General features: G+C 34.8%; 1 protein-coding gene across 4 annotated transcripts in view; it reads left to right on the top strand.

Moving 5' to 3' along the window:
• The window catches only part of st3gal3a (ST3 beta-galactoside alpha-2,3-sialyltransferase 3a), a 50,210-nt gene that overhangs the window by 3,603 nt on the left and 25,071 nt on the right, over nt 1-21,536 (top strand). For 2 of the 4 annotated variants that reach the window (XM_081379769.1, XM_081379771.1), the window contains exons 2-5: nt 6,889-7,037; nt 11,003-11,050; nt 17,270-17,312; nt 19,602-19,694. In XM_081379769.1, coding sequence (XP_081235895.1) covers nt 6,920-7,037; nt 11,003-11,050; nt 17,270-17,312; nt 19,602-19,694 — 302 coding nt within the window. In that variant the 5' untranslated portion in view covers nt 6,889-6,919. The remainder of the gene's footprint in view (nt 1-6,888; nt 7,038-11,002; nt 11,051-17,269; nt 17,313-19,601; nt 19,695-21,536) is intronic. The other 2 variants (XM_081379770.1, XM_081379772.1) reach the window with 1 other exon arrangement.

Below are 21,536 nucleotides of genomic sequence, written 5' to 3'. Positions count from 1 at the left end.
TCGAAGACACGTCACGTTTCTTTATTTCCGTTTTGTCGCCGTCAATGGCGTCATATCCGCGTTATCCCTGGTTTCCGCTCGTACTGCCATAGCAACCAAGGCGACAGACGTGGACAACGTTAGTTCAGAATGTCTATTTGCACGCTGTTGTTGTTTCGTTCAAACACTTTGGACCATGGCAAGCAGACTTTGGATAAAAAAGGAGAACTAAAACGAGAATCAATATCAGCGCGGTGTTTTCAAGATGCCTAGAGCTCCCATAGACAGTATATAAACGAGAGCTCCGTGTCCGAGACTTCGACCGCTCCTACATGTACTTATTAAACAGGTGAGCACATTTACATAAAACTAATCAATGTTATTAGGGGTGTGCCATATCATATCGTCCACGATAATACCGGTATACATTTTTACATGATAAAAAAGTGTCATATCGCGATATCAACGATATAGCGACGCAATGACGTATGGCGCATTTACTTCCCTAGCACGCACAACAACAACAACACCTGTCTGAGCGCGAGAGCAGCCTGTCAGCCTCCGATGACGATTTAGCAGTTTCACAAACAGCTTGAGTGTTCAGCGGTGCTGCCGACGCGCGTCTTCTCTCGAGCGCGTTTAGGAGTCAGGACATGTCTGGATGGTCTCTTGCACAATCGGGCCATCAGTGCATCGTAACTAAAGTTTAGAACTTTCACGTCTTCTTAAGTCTTATCAGTTTAAACATTCAAGCGATTTTAAACTATCCAGTAGGCTACTTGCGCGCTCTCTGTGAGATAGTTGCACTGCGTGCATACATAGAGTAAAGCTAGCGAGTAACAAAAGTTATTTTTCGCGGATTATATCGCTTTAATGGGGGGAAAACATAAAATTGTGTAAGTGGTCTTGGTAAGTGCCTACTCGTAAACACAGTCGGTTATTTATAAAACGCATGTGACAGTGTGACAGACAGTACAGGGAACTACACTGCGACCAAAATGGTCGCATATGCGACCTTTTGAAATGCCATTGCGACCCTAATTTTTAATGGGTCGCAAATGTATCACTGATTATTTTTGTACCTATGTTTTAGGCAATATGCTATGATTTACTATGAGCATTTATTAAAACTGAAATGTGTATTTTAAGAATACGTTTTATAACGTGCTCTGCCTCGAGCATTCAAAACATCAAGTTAACTTCAGCCCCGCGACCGTTACTTAGATTAAAACGTAGCCTACCATTGTATCAGTGCTGCGCGAGCGGCTCTCTCTCTCTCTCTCTCTCTCTCTCGCTCTCTCTCTCTCTCTCTCTCTCTCTCACACACAAACACGGATATTTAACGTTTTATATTTTAACGTGTTCTAACGTGTGCGTTCCTTCCTCAGCGCGTACATGTGAAGCTCACATGCACTAAAAGCCTGTCTACCAGCGCCTGGATACTAGTTATCTTTCGAGTCTTATTGTGCTTATACTGTTAAATACACACAAGGTTTAGATAAACAAAGTCGGTTATGTCTAAAGTGAAAGCAAACTTGAGAAAATTGAGTAAATCTGCTTGTCAAATACGTGTATAGACGCGTCGCGCGCAACTCTTAAAGAGACAGTAGCAATAGTAAACACGCTGCCGCTTGTCCTTAAAGGGATAGTTCACCCAAAAATAATTTACGCACTCTAATGTTGTTCCAAACCTGTATTAATTTCCTTCTAATATTTTCTAATATTTTTCTAATATTAATATTTTGAAGAATGTGGCTATCCAGTAGCTGGTCCCCATTGACTTCCAAAGGAGAAAAATATACTATGGAAGTCACTGGGGTACATCAACTGTTTGGTTACCCACATTCTTCCAAATAACTTTTATTTTCAACAGAAGAAAGAAACTCATTCGAGTTTAAAACAACTTCAGAGAGTAAATTATGACAATTTGAATTTTTAGGAGAACTATTCCTTTAATGTTAATAAAACAACAAAATGCAAAGAGAAAATCACACACTGCTCTTGACTGAAGTAGCTTTAATAAGTATCAATGTATAATTTATACAGTGAAGTCTATTTTGTTTTATTTTCATATTTGTTAATTTAATTACTTTCTTCAATGCTACTGTTAAATACTGAAGCTGAAAACATAAAACACTGTTTATTTAATTTGTGTATTAAGTTGTGTATGTGTAATGTGCATCTTTGATCTTAATATTTAATAACAAAGAAAATAATGACAAATATTTGTTATCTTCGTCTGCCATTTTTTTATATATATGTTTTGTTACCCAAGGCTTTGTTTTTAAAATATGGACATACGTTTTGGCTGTAATGCTCAGTCGCAAAATAGTAAAACCAACATAAAGAATCGTGATAAAATCGTGAAAGCGTGATTTTCCTGAAAAAAAATCATGATACAATATTTTTGCCATTGGAATAATAAATTAAGTAGCCTATCTTAATTGTACACAATGTTCCTGTTTTTTTTTTTTTTGTTTGTTTTTTTACTGTTTTATGCCATAACAGCAATATTAATATTGGTTATTATCGTTATCGACCACAAATTTCACATCGGTGCATCACTACTTAAGAGTTCAGGAGTCTGCCCATCTGTGCCCATAGCTTGTTGAAATCCATTTAGGAGAAAATTTATCCCAACCAATGTTAAAGAAAACAAAAACAAGAAGGCATGTGGTTTAAAAGTAGGCAAGTAAAATAAAAAGCACATCTGTATGCAATACAGTTTCATTATTGTTCATTATTATGCAGAGCGGCTTACTATAAATAATTTGTGCGACCAAATCATGTTTTGCGCCAGTAACTGAAAAAGTTAGTAGCGCAAGTGCCACCAGTGGAAAAGGTTAGTGTAGTTCCCTGCAGTATAATGAAAACAGCAGCAATGGATCCGTGCACTAACTGTAAAAGTGACAGCAGCCATAGGCTATGTGTCTGTCATTAATGTTGTCGTCAAAACAACGAAAGATAGCTTTAATTGTAATGAATGAGAATTATTATTATTCTATGTATTTAATTTAGTCATCAGAACTAAAAGACTGTGTTATTTTACATTTGATTACTTTATTCTGTTTCTGTAGTATTTCTGAATACTGGTGTTAGACCTACACACATTTAACATTTAATTCAAAGATTGAAATCAAGCTTCCTTGTGTTGTGTAAACTCTTAACAACAAAATTGCCACACAGTAAAAACGCAATGAGTGAGCAAACATTTAGGTGAGATAAACATAAGAAAATTTTCAACAACAACAACAAAAAAAATTCGATATCGTTATAAATATCATTATCGCAAATATTCTTGAAATATCGTGATATAATTTTGAGGCTATATCGCCCACCCCTAAATGTTATATAGTTCAACAATGATAAAATGTTAGAATATGATCTGTATGTTATTCTAATGTTGATCTAGCTTACTGCTAGTCTGATACAGACAGACTAACACATACATTTCAACACATTCAAATGCAGTTTAGTGTGATGGTGTAATGTTAGACCAATGAAACAGCGCTGCGTTACCTCACAAGTTTAATTTGTCTAATAAACTGGCCTGTGAGTAGTAATTCTGCACTTTCGTGTAGTTCGGTAGAATGAAATGTCCATATTCCTTTTATATCCGTGGGACTCGCGTCGCGTGTGGAACTGATAGCTGTCTCTTAGCAATCCCGACCTGCTTCATATAACAGTCATGATAAAAACATTGATGTATTTACTCATCCATAAACATTATTAGATCGGTCGGCTTGACGTTGACGACAAGATCCATAATTCTTAGCAAATGTTGCGTCATCAAACTACGCCTTTGTTATTGTAAATAGGTTAGCGACCCCTAGCGGCGAAAAAAATGACATAGTGTACGTTTAAGTTTTAGGTGTTGATATAGACTTGAGTGTATTTAAAGTCCCCCTGTAGTCTAATTTTATCCCTTAAAGGATCATTTTGGTGATCTTTGATCCTTGGAAAAAGAAAAAATCTTCATGCTTAAAAATAGCTTGAATGTAACTCTACACCCTTGCCTCATTTAGAATACGCGGTTGGTCCTATGAATATCTTGGTTACAAGTTTGTGACAGATTTCAAAGCGTATTTTTGAGACTGTCTTTGGTTCACCGCAGTTTTAAGGAGAAAATACTCAGCAATGGTGTCGACTTATGAATTCGCAAATGGTTTGTCTTAAAGCACATTAAAAACACCACATATACATATAAACAACTTTAAAACTTGATTTCCACCACAGGGGGAATTTAATGAAAATGCTTAAATATTCATACTTAAAAGAATTTACCACGGCGTCTGCAGTTTTCACCAAAATGTCATAGTTTTAGTTGATGATAATAATGTGGGATCACTTTCAGATGCTGTGCAATGTTTTGTTTGGTTTCCTAAAAATGTCGCAACATTTGTATTAATTCAAGTCAAAAATATGATTAAATGTGACTGGTCATGCAGACAACATGGATAGATCAGGTAAAATGTGTTAAGCAGCTTTCAGAATCATTAAAAATACATCATTTTAAAGGGTCAGGACAATAGGTGACTATAGCAACTAACTAGGGTGGTTTGGTAAAAACTATCATGGGCTGCGCCTCTCCAAAGCATTGTGAGCGAAGTTGATCGTAGAAACCGATGCACTGATCGGGCCATCAGTGCATCGTAACTAAAGTTTAGAATTTTCACGTCTTCTTAAGTCTTATCAGTTTAAACATTCAAGCGATTTTAAACTATCCAGTAGGCTACTCGCGCGCTCTCTGTGAGATAGTTGCACTGCGTGCATACATAGAGTAAAGCTAGCGAGTAACAAAAGTTATTTTTCGCGGATTATATCGCTTTAATGGGGGAAAACATAAAATTGTGTAAGTGGTCTTGGTAAGTGCCTACTCGTAAACACAGTCGGTTATTTATAAAACGCATGTGACAGTGTGACAGACAGTATAATGAAAACAGCAGCAATGGATCCGTGCACTAGCTGTAAAAGTGACAGCAGCCATAGGCTATGTGTCTGTCATTAATGTTGTCGTCAAAACAACGAAAGATAGCTTTAATTGTAATGAATGAGAATTATTATTATTCTATGTATTTAATTTAGTCATCAGAACTAAAAGACTGTGTTATTTTACATTTGATTACTTTATTCTGTTTCTGTAGTATTTCTGAATACTGGTGTTAGACCTACACACATTTAACATTTAATTCAAAGATTGAAATCAAGCTTCCTTGTGTTGTGTAAACTCTTAACAACAAAATTGCCACACAGTAAAAACGCAATGAGTGAGCAAACATTTAGGTGAGATAAACATAAGAAAATTTTCAACAACAACAACAACAACAACAACAAAAATTCGATATCGTCATAAATATCATTATCGCAAATATTCTTGAAATATCGTGATATAATTTTGAGGCTATATCGCCCACCCCTAAATGTTATATAGTTCAACAATGATAAAATGTTAGAATATGATCTGTATGTTATTCTAATGTTGATCTAGCTTACTGCTAGTCTGATACAGACAGACTAACACATACATTTCAACACATTCAAATGCAGTTTAGTGTGATGGTGTAATGTTAGACCAATGAAACAGCGCTGCGTTACCTCACAAGTTTAATTTGTCTAATAAACTGGCCTGTGAGTAGTAATTCTGCACTTTCGTGTAGTTCGGTAGAATGAAATGTCCATATTCCTTTTATATCCGTGGGACTCGCGTCGCGTGTGGAACTGATAGCTGTCTCTTAGCAATCCCGACCTGCTTCATATAACAGTCATGATAAAAACATTGATGTATTTACTCATCCATAAACATTATTAGATCGGTCGGCTTGACGTTGACGACAAGATCCATAATTCTTAGCAAATGTTGCGTCATCAAACTACGCCTTTGTTATTGTAAATAGGTTAGCGACCCCTAGCGGCGAAAAAAATGACATAGTGTACGTTTAAGTTTTAGGTGTTGATATAGACTTGAGTGTATTTAAAGTCCCCCTGTAGTCTAATTTTATCCCTTAAAGGATCATTTTGGTGATCTTTGATCCTTGGAAAAAGAAAAAATCTTCATGCTTAAAAATAGCTTGAATGTAACTCTACACCCTTGCCTCATTTAGAATACGCGGTTGGTCCTATGAATATCTTGGTTACAAGTTTGTGACAGATTTCAAAGCGTGTTTTTGAGACTGTCTTTGGTTCACCGCAGTTTTAAGGAGAAAATACTCAGCAATGGTGTCGACTTATGAATTCGCAAATGGTTTGTCTTAAAGCACATTAAAAACACCACATATACATATAAACAACTTTAAAACTTGATTTCCACCACAGGGGGAATTTAATGAAAATGCTTAAATATTCATACTTAAAAGAATTTACCACGGCGTCTGCAGTTTTCACCAAAATGTCATAGTTTTAGTTGATGATAATAATGTGGGATCACTTTCAGATGCTGTGCAATGTTTTGTTTGGTTTCCTAAAAATGTCGCAACATTTGTATTAATTCAAGTCAAAAATATGATTAAATGTGACTGGTCATGCAGACAACATGGATAGATCAGGTAAAATGTGTTAAGCAGCTTTCAGAATCATTAAAAATACATCATTTTAAAGGGTCAGGACAATAGGTGACTATAGCAACTAACTAGGGTGGTTTGGTAAAAACTATCCTGGGCTGCGCCTCTCCAAAGCATTGTGAGCGAAGTTGATCGTAGAAACCACTGTCTTACGATGCTTTTGAGAGAAACGGCACTTGAAAGTGTTTGTGAAAGTGAACTTTATTTCACCATCAGGCCAGTCACTGCATGTTATGAAGGTCTGGACGCACCCACATCAAAATAATATCTCTGTCGTGTCTGACCTGAGATGAACTCAGAAACCTTTCAGTTTCCGAATTTCTCAAAATGTGTTGCTTGCTTGTTTTTTCAGGTGACTCGGACCAGATGAAGCCTCGTGTGAGATGATCAGGATGAAGTCCACACGGAGCTTCATTTTTTTGGTTTGTCCCATCATGGTGCTGATATTCCTGTACTATTCCTCTGGCAGACTGCACCTACGGACCTCAGTGCAGAAATCTCGTGAGTGTCATTTGTTTTTGTTCTTTTGTCAAATGTGACACACATACCTGGATGTTTCCAGTAATCATCAACACCTTGATTGGCTGGTTAGACATGTTATATTGGACTTTCAGCCCTTCAGAAGCAGATTCATGGCTTTAGGTGAATATAAATGATTGTCAGGGTATGAGTGGTTACAGCATGGATCCTTACTTTCATGAGAGGACCTTGAAGCGGTTCAGCAGCTCACATGACTGAATCCCCTAACAAGTGTGGTGTCGTTTGTGTAAATGTTTGAAAGTGCACGGGGTTCTCTCAAAATGCTTTTGTGCGAGGTTGTTTCTATAATGCCGACAGCTTTTTCATTTCTCTAAACTGTGAATTGTCACAAACCGTTTCCCTTCTCTAGATTGTTTTTTTTTTCTGTCATCACTGGATTTCCCCCAAATGTCATGACTAAAATTAAGTCTGTCAGTTCAGCAACTCTTCTTCCTGTTCGGCGTCAAATTGCTGGTGAAGTCATAATCTTCAACTGTTACGACCCTGAAAAAGAAAAAGGTTTGCCATGATGGCCAGAGGAGGGAGCTAAAGACCCCATCATCACTGACCATATTCACCTCCTGGAATCAGTCAAAAAAGTACCCAGCAAGCCAAAAAATGGTCAGCTTTGAAGGCAAAATGATACACAAACTGATTATTGCTATGACATTCTTAATATTACCCAGCACATGTGTTTGTTTAGAAAGATCTATTTTTGTCTCTTCACATATTTCGTATTCCCCAAAGGCACCTTGTAGATTTGCAGATGTTAACCGTTTTGTAAACCGTTTTTGGTTTCGCCAAAACTGTAGTTTCACAGGCGTAATGCAGCACTGCCTCAATCAAATGTCACGGTGTAAAAACACAACCTGTGGTGTCTGATGTCATCTCCACCTCAAATCTCAAATCAGATTCATTATTTATTTATTTATATATAAGGCTGCATTTATTTGATAAAAAAAAACAATAAAAAAAATATTATATGAAATATGACAATTTAAAATGACTGTTTTCTATTTTAATATATTTTAAAATGTAATTTATTCCTCAGATGAAAGCTGAATTCTCAGCATCATTACTCCAGTCTTCAGTGTCACATGATCCTTCAGAAATCACTCTAATATGCTGATTTTATGCTCAGAAAACATTCATTATTATTATCAATGTTGAAAACTGTTGTGTACAATATTTTTTCCAAAATTCTTTGATGAATAGAAAGTTCAAAAGAACAACATTTATTTAAAATAGAATATTTTCTAACATTATAAAATGTCTTTACTGTAACGTTTGATCAGTTTAACTCATCCTTGATGAATAAAAGTATTGATTTATTTTTTTTCTTTCCCCCAAAAATAAAATTAAAATTCTTACTGACTCCAAACTTTTGAACAGTAGTGTTTAATGTTACAAAAGCTTTAGATTTCAGATAAACGCTGTTCTTTTCAACTTTCTATTCATCATAGCATCATGAAATAAAAATGTAAATAACTGTTTTCAACATTGATAATAATCATAAATGTTTCTTGAGCATCAAATCATCATATTAGAATGATTTCTGAAGGATCATGTGACACTGAAGACTGGAGTAATGATGCTGAAAATTCAGCTTTGATCACAGGAATAAATTACACTTTACTGTATATTCACATAGAAAACAGCTATTTTTAATTGTAATAATATTTCATAATATTACTGTTTTTGTTTGTATTTTTAATCAAATAAATGCAGCCTTGGTGAGCAGAATATACTTCTTTTAAAAACAGTAAAAATCTTACCGATCTAAAACTTTTGACCAGTAGTATGTATATGTATATGTATATGTGTATATATTATATTATATTATATTATATTATATTATATTATATTATATTATATTATATTATATTATATTATATTATATTATATTATATTATATTATATTATATTATATTATATTATATATAACTGAAGCAATTTGAGTCCTGCAGTTATATTAATAGTTAACAACAAAGTACACTACCATTCAACAATGTGGGGTTTGTAAGAATGATTTCATGCTCACCTGTGTGAATTGTGAAATATGCAATATTGTCAAATTAATTTAAAATAACATTTTTCTGTTTATTCCTGTGATCAAAGCTGAATTTTCAGCATCATTACTCCAGTCTTCAGTGTCGCATGATCCTTCAGAAATCACTCTGATATGTTTGTGGAAACTGATACATTTTATTTTTCAGGATTCTTTGATGAATAGAAAGTTCAATAGAACAGCATTTAAAAATGTAGAAATCTTTTGTAACTTTATAAAAGTTTTCACTTTTGATTAATTTAATGCATTTTTTGCTGAATAATAGTATTCATTAGGCTAAACCTCTTACTTACCCCAAACTTTTGAATATAAGTGTATATTGTCACATATTATAAATAAATAAATATATGTAAGATAATCGGTCAAGATGAAATAGCAGATATGTTTGTGATAATGAAAAAACAGAAACGCCTATCTATACATATCGGCTCTTATCAACCTTTCTGACAGGGAAGAAGGGGAAAAAAAATGCAATAAAAAAAAACCTTTCTGACACTATCGAGTCAGGAAGTGTGACTAGCACTTGGTTTGACTAAACGGCATGAGTAAAAATATGAGATTAAAATGACTGTTGTGGGTGCTGATTAAATCATATTTTGACATATAAAACCAGTTAATGTAGGTGTTGCCGCATAAATGCACTTTGATTTTATGTTTTGTGTAACCATTTGTGGAGTTCGGGTAACAAAGTAATGGCCTTTGTGTTTAAACATACAGTGGAACTGGGAATAATCTCCTTTAACTAAGACTGATCAGCATTTGTTAGTAATTCTGTTGCGTTTTGCTTTTTGGCTCAAACAACAGACAAAAGCTTCAGGATATTATCTCTTTAACCAGGCCGAGTCACTCTAAAATTGAACCACAAAATGCTACCATATTGTTTACCGTGTAACTTGTCTAATTCATAATCTCGTATGTGCAAGAACAGGAAATCAGCTTTTCTCTGCTCACAGTCACACACAGGTTCTGCACAGTGTTTTGCACGTTCCTCCGAATATGGTGTTTTTCTGAGAATTTTCTTCCTTCCCTCCGACCTGGCAGAAACGCTTGACTGTATGTCAGAAATGAATTTGTTCTTTGCTGTTTTATTCTGGATGTTTGGCGCAACTTTCAAAGCGATCAGATTTGATGGAGTCCAACAGATAAAACTGTTTACCAACACTTCTCTTGTAGTCTGTCAATCACATACCCTGCAGAACACATTTAAGATTAGTACTGTTTTCCATATTTTAGAATAATAGTCAAATCTAAGCTTCTTTATATCTGAGCTGCTGCTTTGTCCTTTGCCATTCTTGAGGTTCACGAGGTTTCCCAAGGTCCCCATAGTGCAGAAGTTCACATGCTGTCATATCCATCTCATTTCAACTGTTGTCCTTACTTTTTTATGTATAGAAATGCATATGATACACATATGCAATTTATGTGTGTGTCTACAAAACAAATTTGAAGTATTTAGCAGAAGCTTGTTAAAGTCATGTATCATACATTATATAAACCATGTGTCAGCTAAATTGGTTTATTAGCTGGTTCATAAATGTGACTTTTTAAATGTATGCATTCTGCATTTTCATAGTTTTTCAAGGAACTACAAATGCTGGATGGATTTCTCATTCATGGACCTGATTGCTTTACAGATGAATGCATTTTTTTCTATGAGCCTGTACTGTATTGTGCTCTTTGCAGGCCTGTTTGTTTGGTTTAGTTGCAGTGTATTGGTTGTATGATTTGCTAATCCGTGTGTGAGATGTTAATGACCCAGCTCTGCATTCATCACTCTAGCCCGGGAGCCGCTGTTAAAACTGTTTGCAGAGACACTAAAAGCATCTGAGATGATGATGACATGCCTTCTGTATGCTGAACTCACACTCTTGTTTTTCAGAGGCTGTTTTGGATAGTTTACACTCCGTGGGACGTGTAGTAGTTTCAGGTAGAGGTTCATCCTATATCATACCCTACATTAATGTTGGGAGATTCTGTTTACTGTGTATAATTGCATTATGATGAAGACCGGGGTTAGTTGTCACAAGGTCTTTGTGCATACTTTTTTTTCTGCTTGTGTGCACATATAAATATTATATATATTTTTATTAGGGCTGGGTATTGACACAATTTTCACGATTTGATTCGATATCAATTAATCTGGATATATATCATATTTTCTTAAGAAAAAAAAAACTCAAATAGTGCTGTAAACTGTACAGGGAGTCAGCTGGTACATTACTATAACATTGAAGGTTAATTAACTGATTTGTTTGCAAACACTTAAATTACACACCAGGAAGTTTAATAAAGTTATAATACTGTATAATTACATAATTATGTTTCTACTACAATTCATTTTTTGAAATGTAAACAATTGCAGGATTTATTCAAACATGCATTGAAGAACACTAAAAATAAAATAATGCAATATGGTGCATATATTTAGCAAAAATGTTAATTTATGGTCATTGAATGGCTTCTGTGAGGTAAATGTGGCATTACGTGACATTCTGTACAAGCTGTTTTATTGACATCTTTAGGCAGTTGAAACGGTGATTGAGCGATTACATGAAACATGATACCGATTTAGGCAAGGCGCACTGTATCTTTCATTATACTTTCTGATAAAGTAGTTAAAGGGGTGGTAAAATGCCCTTTTCACAGGATGTAAAATAAATCTCTGATGTCCCCAGAGTGCGTATGTGAAGTTTTAGCTCAAAATACCCCAAATATATTTTTATATAGCATGTTAAAGTTGTCACTTTTTGAGGGTGAGCAAAAACGCACCGTTTTGTGTCTGTCCCTTTAAATGCAAATGAGCTGCTGCTCGCGGCACAGGGGGCGGAGCTTCAACAGCTCCTCCTTAGCAACTTCGGTTACCTCACACAGACACGCACTGAACTGAGGCGCTACAGCGATCTGTCACGCCACAATAAAGAGCGTCAAAATGGTATTTATTATTTGAATTCCATAAAAAATTTACAGAATTGAAAATCTGTGGCTTTGTTTCATATCAAAAGTATCAAAGCTCAAAGATTATTGTGATTTACTGGATGGAAAATGTTAAATTAAGAATCGATTAAAATCGAGAAATACAGTTTTTTTTTTTTTTACCCAGCCCTAATTTTTATATAGACATATGCGTTCAGTAGTTTGGGGTCAGTAAGATTTTTAAAGCAGAGTCTTATGTATTTATTTGAACAAAGTATATTGTATTAGAAGTAATATTGTATTGTTTCATATATTTTAGAAGTTTATTTTTTTTATCAAGGAACATTTCTGATTATTATCAGTGTTGAAAACAGTTGTGCTGCTTCATTTTTGTGGAAACTGATAATTTTTTTTTTTAGGATTCTTTGATTAATAGAAAAGTGTGTAACGAATGCGCATTTATTTAGAATTGAAATAGTTTGTAACATTACATTTCTTTACTGTAATTTTATCAATTTAACGCATCCTTACTGAATAAAAGTATTCATTTCTTTTAAAAAAAAATCTTACTGACTCCAAACTTGCGAACATTTATATATATTAAATCCTTTATTAAGTTTTGGACTTATATATATATATATTTGGATATCCAAAAATATATATATAAGTCCAAAACTTAATAAAGGATTTAATCTCCCAACATTATGAATCTTCTCCATTGCGTTTCTAGTACTTGAGGAGAATCGCCCTGCTAATGCAATGCAAAGACATCTGTCGTGCTTCTGTCTGACTTAATGATAATAAAGTTAATAAAGATTTATATTTTTCTGTTTTTAGGCCTATATTTTTTTTGCCAGATCAAGAACTGGTGAAAAACCTTGTTGAAAAAAGTAATCGAACTGCAATGTTTTATGATTTCTACTAAACATTTATCTATTGTAAATACCATTATTACAATGTTTCCCATATTAAAATCGAAAAAAGATTGTGATACTACTAAAACTAATGTTGAAATAACGATAAGTGTACTGATAATGACTAAATCAAGATTAAATCATTAACAAAGTTTCCAATAAGATAAGGTCTATCAACTATATCTGTGACCTGCAAATACTTTATTGGTGTTTAAACTAATGTTCACAGTAATACAGGTGTAAACATTTACAATATACACCTATTGCACGTTTTCAAAGACGGCCTTTAGATGCGTCAGCATGTCACAGATGCCGTCAGTAGAGTTTAAGCTGCCTTTGACCCAGATTATTCCTACACACACACACACACACACACGCAGTGATACAGGTATCAGGTAGCTGACAGAAGCACTGTGATCTTTGTTTATTTCTGCTGTAAACTAACACTTGTTGCTCCTGCGACCTCTAACAGCGGTTTCACACTGCACTAATATCTCAAGATTGTTGAAATATCTGATACACATCTAACTTACAAACATTACCCATCATAAACATCTTAAAGATAATTCAAATTTCTTAGCAAACTTCTTAGAGACATATTGTAAATGAGCAAATTCTCGAAAAAAAAGTCAAAAATTCAACAAAATCATGCACATCATAGATGTCTATACTGTGTGTGTGCTATATTAATCTGTCTATTCTATTTACCTATATTGAGTTGAGTTGTTCGCTCGTGGGCAGGGAAAGGTTGTCAAAAACACTTTTAAATGACTTGCCATCGGCACCAAGAGCCACTGCAACTTCATCCATGCTTTTCCCTTTGCCTGCAAGTCTTTATAAAGCACATTATGTGGATCATAAATAACTTTATGCTTCTCAACCTCCACGATGAGACGAGTGTCATCCATTATTGCCGTCTTTTCAGGGACACCGCCTGTGACGCCACGTGCTTATATATATATATATATATATATATATATATATTTTTATATTTATATATATATATTTATATTTATATTTGTGTTTGCATTGTGTGTGTACTGTGTATAATTATTTTTTATATATAAATACACACATGCATGTATATATTTAAGAAAAGTGTGTTATTAATATATAAAATATATAATATAAATTATGTATAAATATATATTCATTATATACATGCATGCAAATATTTCTTAAATAAATACATGCATATGTGTGTATTTATATATACAAAATAATTATACACAGTACATACACATATATTATGTAAACACAAGCTTTTATTTTGGATGCGATTAATTGTGATTAATTGTTGTCCTGCACTAATAATTACATTTGTTTTCTTTTTAAATTGCTGAAGGTCATTTGACTGACTGTCTAAAACACAATAGATATCATCAATGCGCTTTTTGGGTAAAACTGCTGTGTATTTTGCTCATGATCAATGCATTGTCACTTTAATTCAGCGTGAGAAAGGATCTTGGCACCGCTGTTTCTGCTACGCGCTGCTTACGCTTTGCTCACGCGCGCAGTGTGAGACCGGCGTAATGCAACACCTCTGCTATGGCTAATGCAGCGGCCAGACGAGCATCATGTGCATTCACCTGTCCCTGAAACCCTGAGCTCTGCTTTCACTCTTTCTTTCTAAGGTTATTTTATCAAAAATGGCCTTGACTTGTTGTTGTTTTTTCAGGGTTTCCGTTTGTTGGAAAGTAACAAATCTCTGTAATATCCTTCTGTTTTGAACTCTCAACATGATGACGTCACGTCACTGTTCTTCATGGGTTATGAAACATTATTACTGGGTTCAGTGAACTATGCAGTATAATGGTGCTTTGATCTTGTGCTTGATGGCAGTCAGGCCTTTTTAATTATGACTTTATAAACATGATTTTTAATCTTTTTTTCATTTATCTGCTTACGCAAGTTAATAAAGATGTTTTTTAGCTCTGATTGCATGTCATACTTGTTATTCTGTTATGAAATATGAAAATACTCTTTTTATTCTCACACAAATTCCAGCACCATTCAATAGTTCATGTCTTTTTAATGATTGTCTGACTGTACGTAGTTTCATTTAAATGGGACCTATTATGCCTCTTTTTACAAGATGTAATTGAAGTCTTAGCTATTCCCAGAATGTGTCTGTGAAGTTTCAGCTCAAAATACCCCACAGATTGTTTATTACACCATGCCCAAAATGCCCCTTTTGGAAGCAAAAACACACTGTTTTCGTGTGTGTCTCTTTAAAGGATTAGTTCACTCAAAAATGAAAATTGTCATGATGTTCCAAAGAATGTACGAATTTCTTTTTCTGTTGAACACAAAAGAAGATATTTAGAAGATTATGGTTAAATTTCGGTTCCCCACTGACTTCCATAGAAGGAAAAAGAGGAAGTCAGTGGTGCCCCAGCCCCACCACTATTGGGTGATTACATGATGGCACAATTTTTTTATTTTTGGGTGAAATATCCCTTTAAATGCAAATGAGCTGCTGCTGGTTACGGTGTTCTTTCAAAACTATTGCTCTACTAAGGCTAAAATGCTATGCATACTTGCATTGTGCAAACAAATGTGCTCTGCAGTGTTCAGTGTTGGGGAAGTTACTTTTAAAAAGTAGTGTTTGCTCGTTACTTTTAAAAAAAGTAATCCGTTACTTTACTTAGTTACCCCATTTGGAAAGTAACTTTTTACGTTACTCGTTACTATTACGTTACTTTTATGTTGCTTGACTTTGGGCAGAACCCAATATCTGTTCCTAAATATGTAGACATAAAGTTATACAATGGAGGACATAACAGGTAATTATTTTTTGCTCATTATTATAAAAAATAGTATCAATTTCGAAAGAAAAAAAGTCCTTCTCATTGGCGCTGCTGTGTGCGGCAACTTTTATTCTCAGCCGGCTCTGCATCATGAGTGCGACACTCCGCGAATGAGCAGCGCGCCCGCGCCACTTCTCTCCGCTCTGCTCCCCCTATCCACCGAACTTTAAATTTCGGCAACAGCCAATAAAGCGCTCCTGCTCTCTAACACCGGTGCGAATCGCGTCTTGATAGCATAGGACAAAATGATATAGAAGACATAAGCTTAGTTTTCAGACATACGACTCACTCTAAGGGAGTAGGAGAAAAAAAAGAGATTTTGAGAGAAAAAAATATATTTTGTTTAAAAGTACACATATTCAAGCTTTCTATATATTTCTCAGGTCTTTGAGACAAGTATAGCTTATCTGAGTTTCGGTTCATTTACAGTATGGAGACGAGCTCCAGTTCGCGCTGGTGCCGTCATGATTATTTTGCATGCCATATTTACTTATTAATTAAATTCAGGCAATTAATTGGTTGGTAAAACATTGATTAAAATTAAGATACAATTAATACACAACGAAATTCGTTTTAAAGAAAGTCTTTCTACAAAAACAAACTTAATAAAGTGGTCTAAATCATGTCTGCCCACTCCATTTGTCTCCCGATATATTGCACAAAATTATGATCTTACTCATGCTTTTCACTTTTCATATAATCAACATAGATTAAATTATTTATTTATTTATTTTATTTAAACATAAATATGAAACTAAATAGTTTTCTTTAATTTACTTCTTATTAAATTCAGGCAATTGATTGATAAAACATTGATTAAAAATAAGATACAATTAATACAAAACGAAATTCACTTTAAATACAGGTTTTCTACAAAAACAAACTTAATAAATCATGTCTCCACACAAAATTGTTATTTAATTTAATTTAAACATAAATATGAAACTAAATCGTTCTCTTCAGATCTCAACCGTTCTCTTCTCTCAAGCGCGCAGCTGAGGCAGTGTCGCTGTCAAATATATCCATGGGAAAAGTAACGTTGCGCCGAATTGAAAAAGGAACTACGTTTCGTTACCAAATTTTTAGTAGTAACGCGTTACACTACTTTTTACCCGAAAAAGTAGTTACGTTACTGTAACGCGTTACTTTGTAACGCGTTACACACAACACTGGCAGTGTTTGACTTTACGCTTTTGCTTCCTAGCTATTCAGATAGCCAATGCGGTTTAGCTGAAGATACATATTAAATCTTGTGTTAATATTGTTTTTTGTGCTACTAACTGTCAAAAACGTACTGCCTATGTTGGTCTATACAGAGAAAGCAGCCTCTCACATTTCTTTCTGTTTAACTACAAGAGTAATCTCTCTCTTTCCTTAACAACAGAGATTAATATCTGCCAAAATATTTCCGTCCCTTCCTATTGGCATTAACACGCTGCATCTCTCGCTCTCTCTCCTTTCTCTTGCAGGGTTATAAACTGTTGATTTATTGTATTTCTCTCTCTTTAGAGTACGACAAGCAGGGATTCGTTTCCAAGCTTGACAGAAAACTGTAAGTAACGCATCGAGTGTGTGGGTTCTACATGAGCGAAAGGTTCTGTTCCAAAACCGAGTGAGTTTTCTACATAGGCAGATTTCTACGCACACTCCTAACGAGAAAAGTTATTAAGCGCTATTTAAAATAGCATCACATATTTTGCTGAGGCAATCCCAGAAAGTCTGCTCAAACAGAAAATCCATTGGTTTTACATATAATTCATTAAATACCAAAAAGCGATGGGAAAAAAAATGTTTTGTTTAATTTAAATGGACTATTTCACCCAAAATTTGTATGAAATGTATTTTTATGCATCTTTTTTTGATCACAGCCACAGTTCAAATGTTTATATTTCAACAACGAACTGGAGAAACATAATTGTTTATGCAATTTAAATCTTTATTTACAACTCAGTTTTTACTTGAGTGTTGATTTATGAAATAAATTTGATTAATTAATTGATTATTAAACGGAAAAAAGTGCTTCATTAGTAATAAATGCTCATGTGGTAACTATAATGTGCTAACTAAAACATATGATGCTTACATGTTTTATATAATCATTTACGGAGTTCAGGTTACAAAGTAATGACAAGTAATACAAGCCTGTGTGTTTTAACATACAGTTGAACTCATGAAGATGCACTGTTTGTATGACACAGAGAAATGTTGTCTATAAAGAGTTTTCCAAAACGTTTAATTTCAGTTAGTTAGGATGTTGCCTTAGAAGTCAGCTGCCTATGTAGGGCAAGACTGCTCACTTGGTTTTGAAACAGATCTTTAAAGTATGCATGTATGTTTGAGTTCACTTTGGCCTGTACTGTCCAGCAATTTGTCTCTCTTAATAACTTGGCCTGTTGTTTATTTAAACTTTACTTTGGAAGGATAATTAATGGCACCCTAAAGCATTTTTAAAGAATGATGTCTTGGCTCTCATCCAGCCTTGTCTGCTTTAACAGTCCTGATTGTATCTGTATGGGAGGTCCGTTTACCCGAAATAAAACATGGCTCGACATCTCTTATTACCATTAACGCCCACCTGTATAAATGGCACTGTCAACAGGTCATCTTTATGTGTCCAGCACTCTCAGTATTGATGTAAACTTACTAGAAAGTTTCCATTTGCCGGCCTGTGAATTAGTGGGTTTATACTGGCGCTTATATAAAATAAACTACTCCTCAAACAGGTTGTCATGTGGTCGGGCAGCCTTTATCGCTGTACATCCCCCTTCTCTCCAGACCCCAAAGCATATAGGAAGATTCATCTGAGAGTTTCGTTTTATGGATGTTAATATGACCAATATGAAGTTGATTCATTCCCAGCAGCATTTTGAATTAATTCCCCTGATTTTTCTAGGAATTAAATGTTATGTTCATTTAACTTGCAACCATCTATGGAGCTAAATCTGTATTGCGCATATTTTAGATTTCACAGAATTATGTGGTTTTGATAACTAGTACCAGTTAAGTTTTAAAAGTTTGAGTTTAAGATTTTTAATGTTTTTTGGTGGAAAAATCAGCATTTATTTGATCAAATACAGTAAAAACATTACTATTGTATAGTATTATTAAAATTTAAAATGACTTTTGAATTTTTCAGCATTATTCCTCCAGTCTTCAGTGTCACATGATCCTTCAGAGATCATTATAATACGCTGATTTAAACGTTGTGCTGATTAAACCGTGATCAGGATTCTTTAATGAATAGAAAGTCTTTACTGTCACATTTGATCAATGTAATGCACCCTTGCTGAATAATTCTACAAAAAAATCGTGAGGCCCTAAACTTTTGAATAGTACTTGTTGGGAAATACAACCCTCCTGTCATTTTGGATATTTTGATGGCCTCACAAATATTTGGACACTTAAGTCATGCATTTATTGTGATTAAAGACGGCACAAGCTCAAGCTCAATTCACAAAAGAAAGTTTGTTAGATTTAAAGTGGCAAAAGATTGTAGTGTTGAAAATGAAGACGCATAGTATTGTGATACTGGTTGTGAACCGTTAGAGGTATGAGGTGATGCAAGTTCATAGTAAATGTGATGAACTGCACGTTCACTGTGCAAAAACCTCTGTGTGAGCTTGTGAAGAACTGACCTCATACATCCACTACATGTGCAACATTTCGTTGCGATTGCCACTTCCTGTGACATTTGGTTATGCAATCAAATTCACATTTTAAGAGGGGTCCAAATATTTTTGGGGCCACCATATGCCTGATCATAAAGGTTCAAGGATTTGCTGTTTTTATCCTCTTATCTTGTCCTTTGCATTCAAGTTGTTCTTCTGTCGTTGGTTCACAGGCCCCTGGAGCTGCAGTATAAATACGGTAACCTCAGTAAAGGAGAGTGTAAACCGGGTTATGCAGAGGCCAAGATGACATTAATCTATCCAAAGTAAGCTGATCTCACCATACATTGTGAAATACAGGAAGTTCACAATATCAGATTTTATATTATATTATTATAAATGCGCATGCAGACACGCACCTCGTTCTTCTGCTATTAACAAAATAGTTTAGACTTAGATGAATAACTTTGACAAATTGACATTAAGTTCTGGAACATGAAAGTGAAAAGAGTCATGTTGACCTTAAGATATCTTTATTGGTTCTGCACCGGCAATGCTGGTCAGTTACTGGTTATTGTTGCAGATAAACCATGAAATCATCTTGAAAGAGGCCATTCTTATACTGTTAACCAGCGATGCAATGGTTTTAACCAGCTTTGCATGTTTTTCAGGAGTGAGAACAGAGACACTTATCACAGTTTTTTTTTTTTGTGTAAGACTTGTCCTTTCTTTTTATAAGCATTACTGTATTTGTGTTGTGTAGTTTGTTTTAAACCCATTACACAGTGAGGATGTTTTGCCATGCAATGCTCTGGAGAGGAGCTCAGAGTGGCATAAATGAAATATTTCTTTCCCTTTTAAATAATTGAGTTTTTGAGAAGATTCCCCACAGTGAATGCTCTTTATGTGTTGATTTAAGGCATATTTCACTCCACAGAGCGCATCACTAGCATCAGGATCTTTTTTTGGGTGTGCTGTGCTCCTCTGGGCTCCCAGTGCGTGAGAGAGCTGCGCTTCTGATTCACGCGACTGACACGCAAAGGTTTCGGTTTGCCGCAAGAACCTCTGAGATTAATATAAACCACGGTTTATGGATCATCCGAATCCTTCCAGGACTCTACACTCCTTTGAGGCTGAATTTGAGAGCATACTTACGACCTAAGTGTCAGAACCAGAAAGGAAACGTCTTTGCTGGTTCTGCAGTTAAAGAGTCTGAGTTGACATTATTTGTTTTCTGGTTGCTGGCTGAGGTCATGAAAACGCATATACGCACAATAGGATAAAAACGGCAAATTATTTATAATTTTTTTTGTGACAAAATTACGTTTTTTATTGTATACTCTCCCTCTCCTGCTCATACAGTACGGACACACACTCACACAGAAAAACGCTGCTCTGATGATTTTATCAGAAAAATAATAAAGCTACTTGACATTTGTGACCCTGGATCACAAAACCAGTCACATGGGTAAAAAATTTTAAATTGAGATTTATACAACGCTGAATAAATATGCTTTCCATTGATGTATGGTTTGTTAGGATATGACAATATTTGGCTGAGATACAACTATTGAAAATCTGGGATCTGAGGGAGCAAAAAAATCGAAACAATGAGAAAATCTCCTTTAAAGTTGTCCATTTATGTTCGCGATTGTGCTGCATTCACTCACAAAAATAAATGTTTTATATATTTACGGTAGGAAATTTACAAAACATCTTCATTGAACATGATCTTTACTTAATATCCTAATGATTTTCGGCATAAAAGAAAAATCGATCATTTTGACCCATACAATTGACCCATATTGTTGGCTATTGCTACAAATACACCCGTGCGACTTGTGACTGGTTTTGTGATCCAGGGACACATTTCTCACTAGCGAGGTGTTAACTGCACTGTTCTTGAAGCTGATAAACGAACAGAGACGTTGCTGTCGAACACTGTTGAGAGACACACACACTCTTAGTCTGCTATCAATTCAGGTTTTGGAATTGGCAACGGAGGCGTGGATGAGATGCTTAAGAAATTAGTCTTACAAACAAGAGCGTTTTACGGACAAAAGCCTGACAAATGTCTTGAAGAACAATATCTGAACAATGTCTTGAGGCGTGGTAACCGTAGTATAAGCGGAGTAGTATAATTGAGTAATTGTCTGTTGAATAGTAAG

This window comes from Scardinius erythrophthalmus (genome assembly GCF_964197995.2).
Source record: "Scardinius erythrophthalmus genome assembly, chromosome: 12".
In the NCBI taxonomy this organism is placed as follows: Eukaryota; Metazoa; Chordata; class Actinopteri; order Cypriniformes; family Leuciscidae; genus Scardinius; species Scardinius erythrophthalmus.
This window is presented reverse-complemented; position numbering and strand designations above follow the sequence as displayed.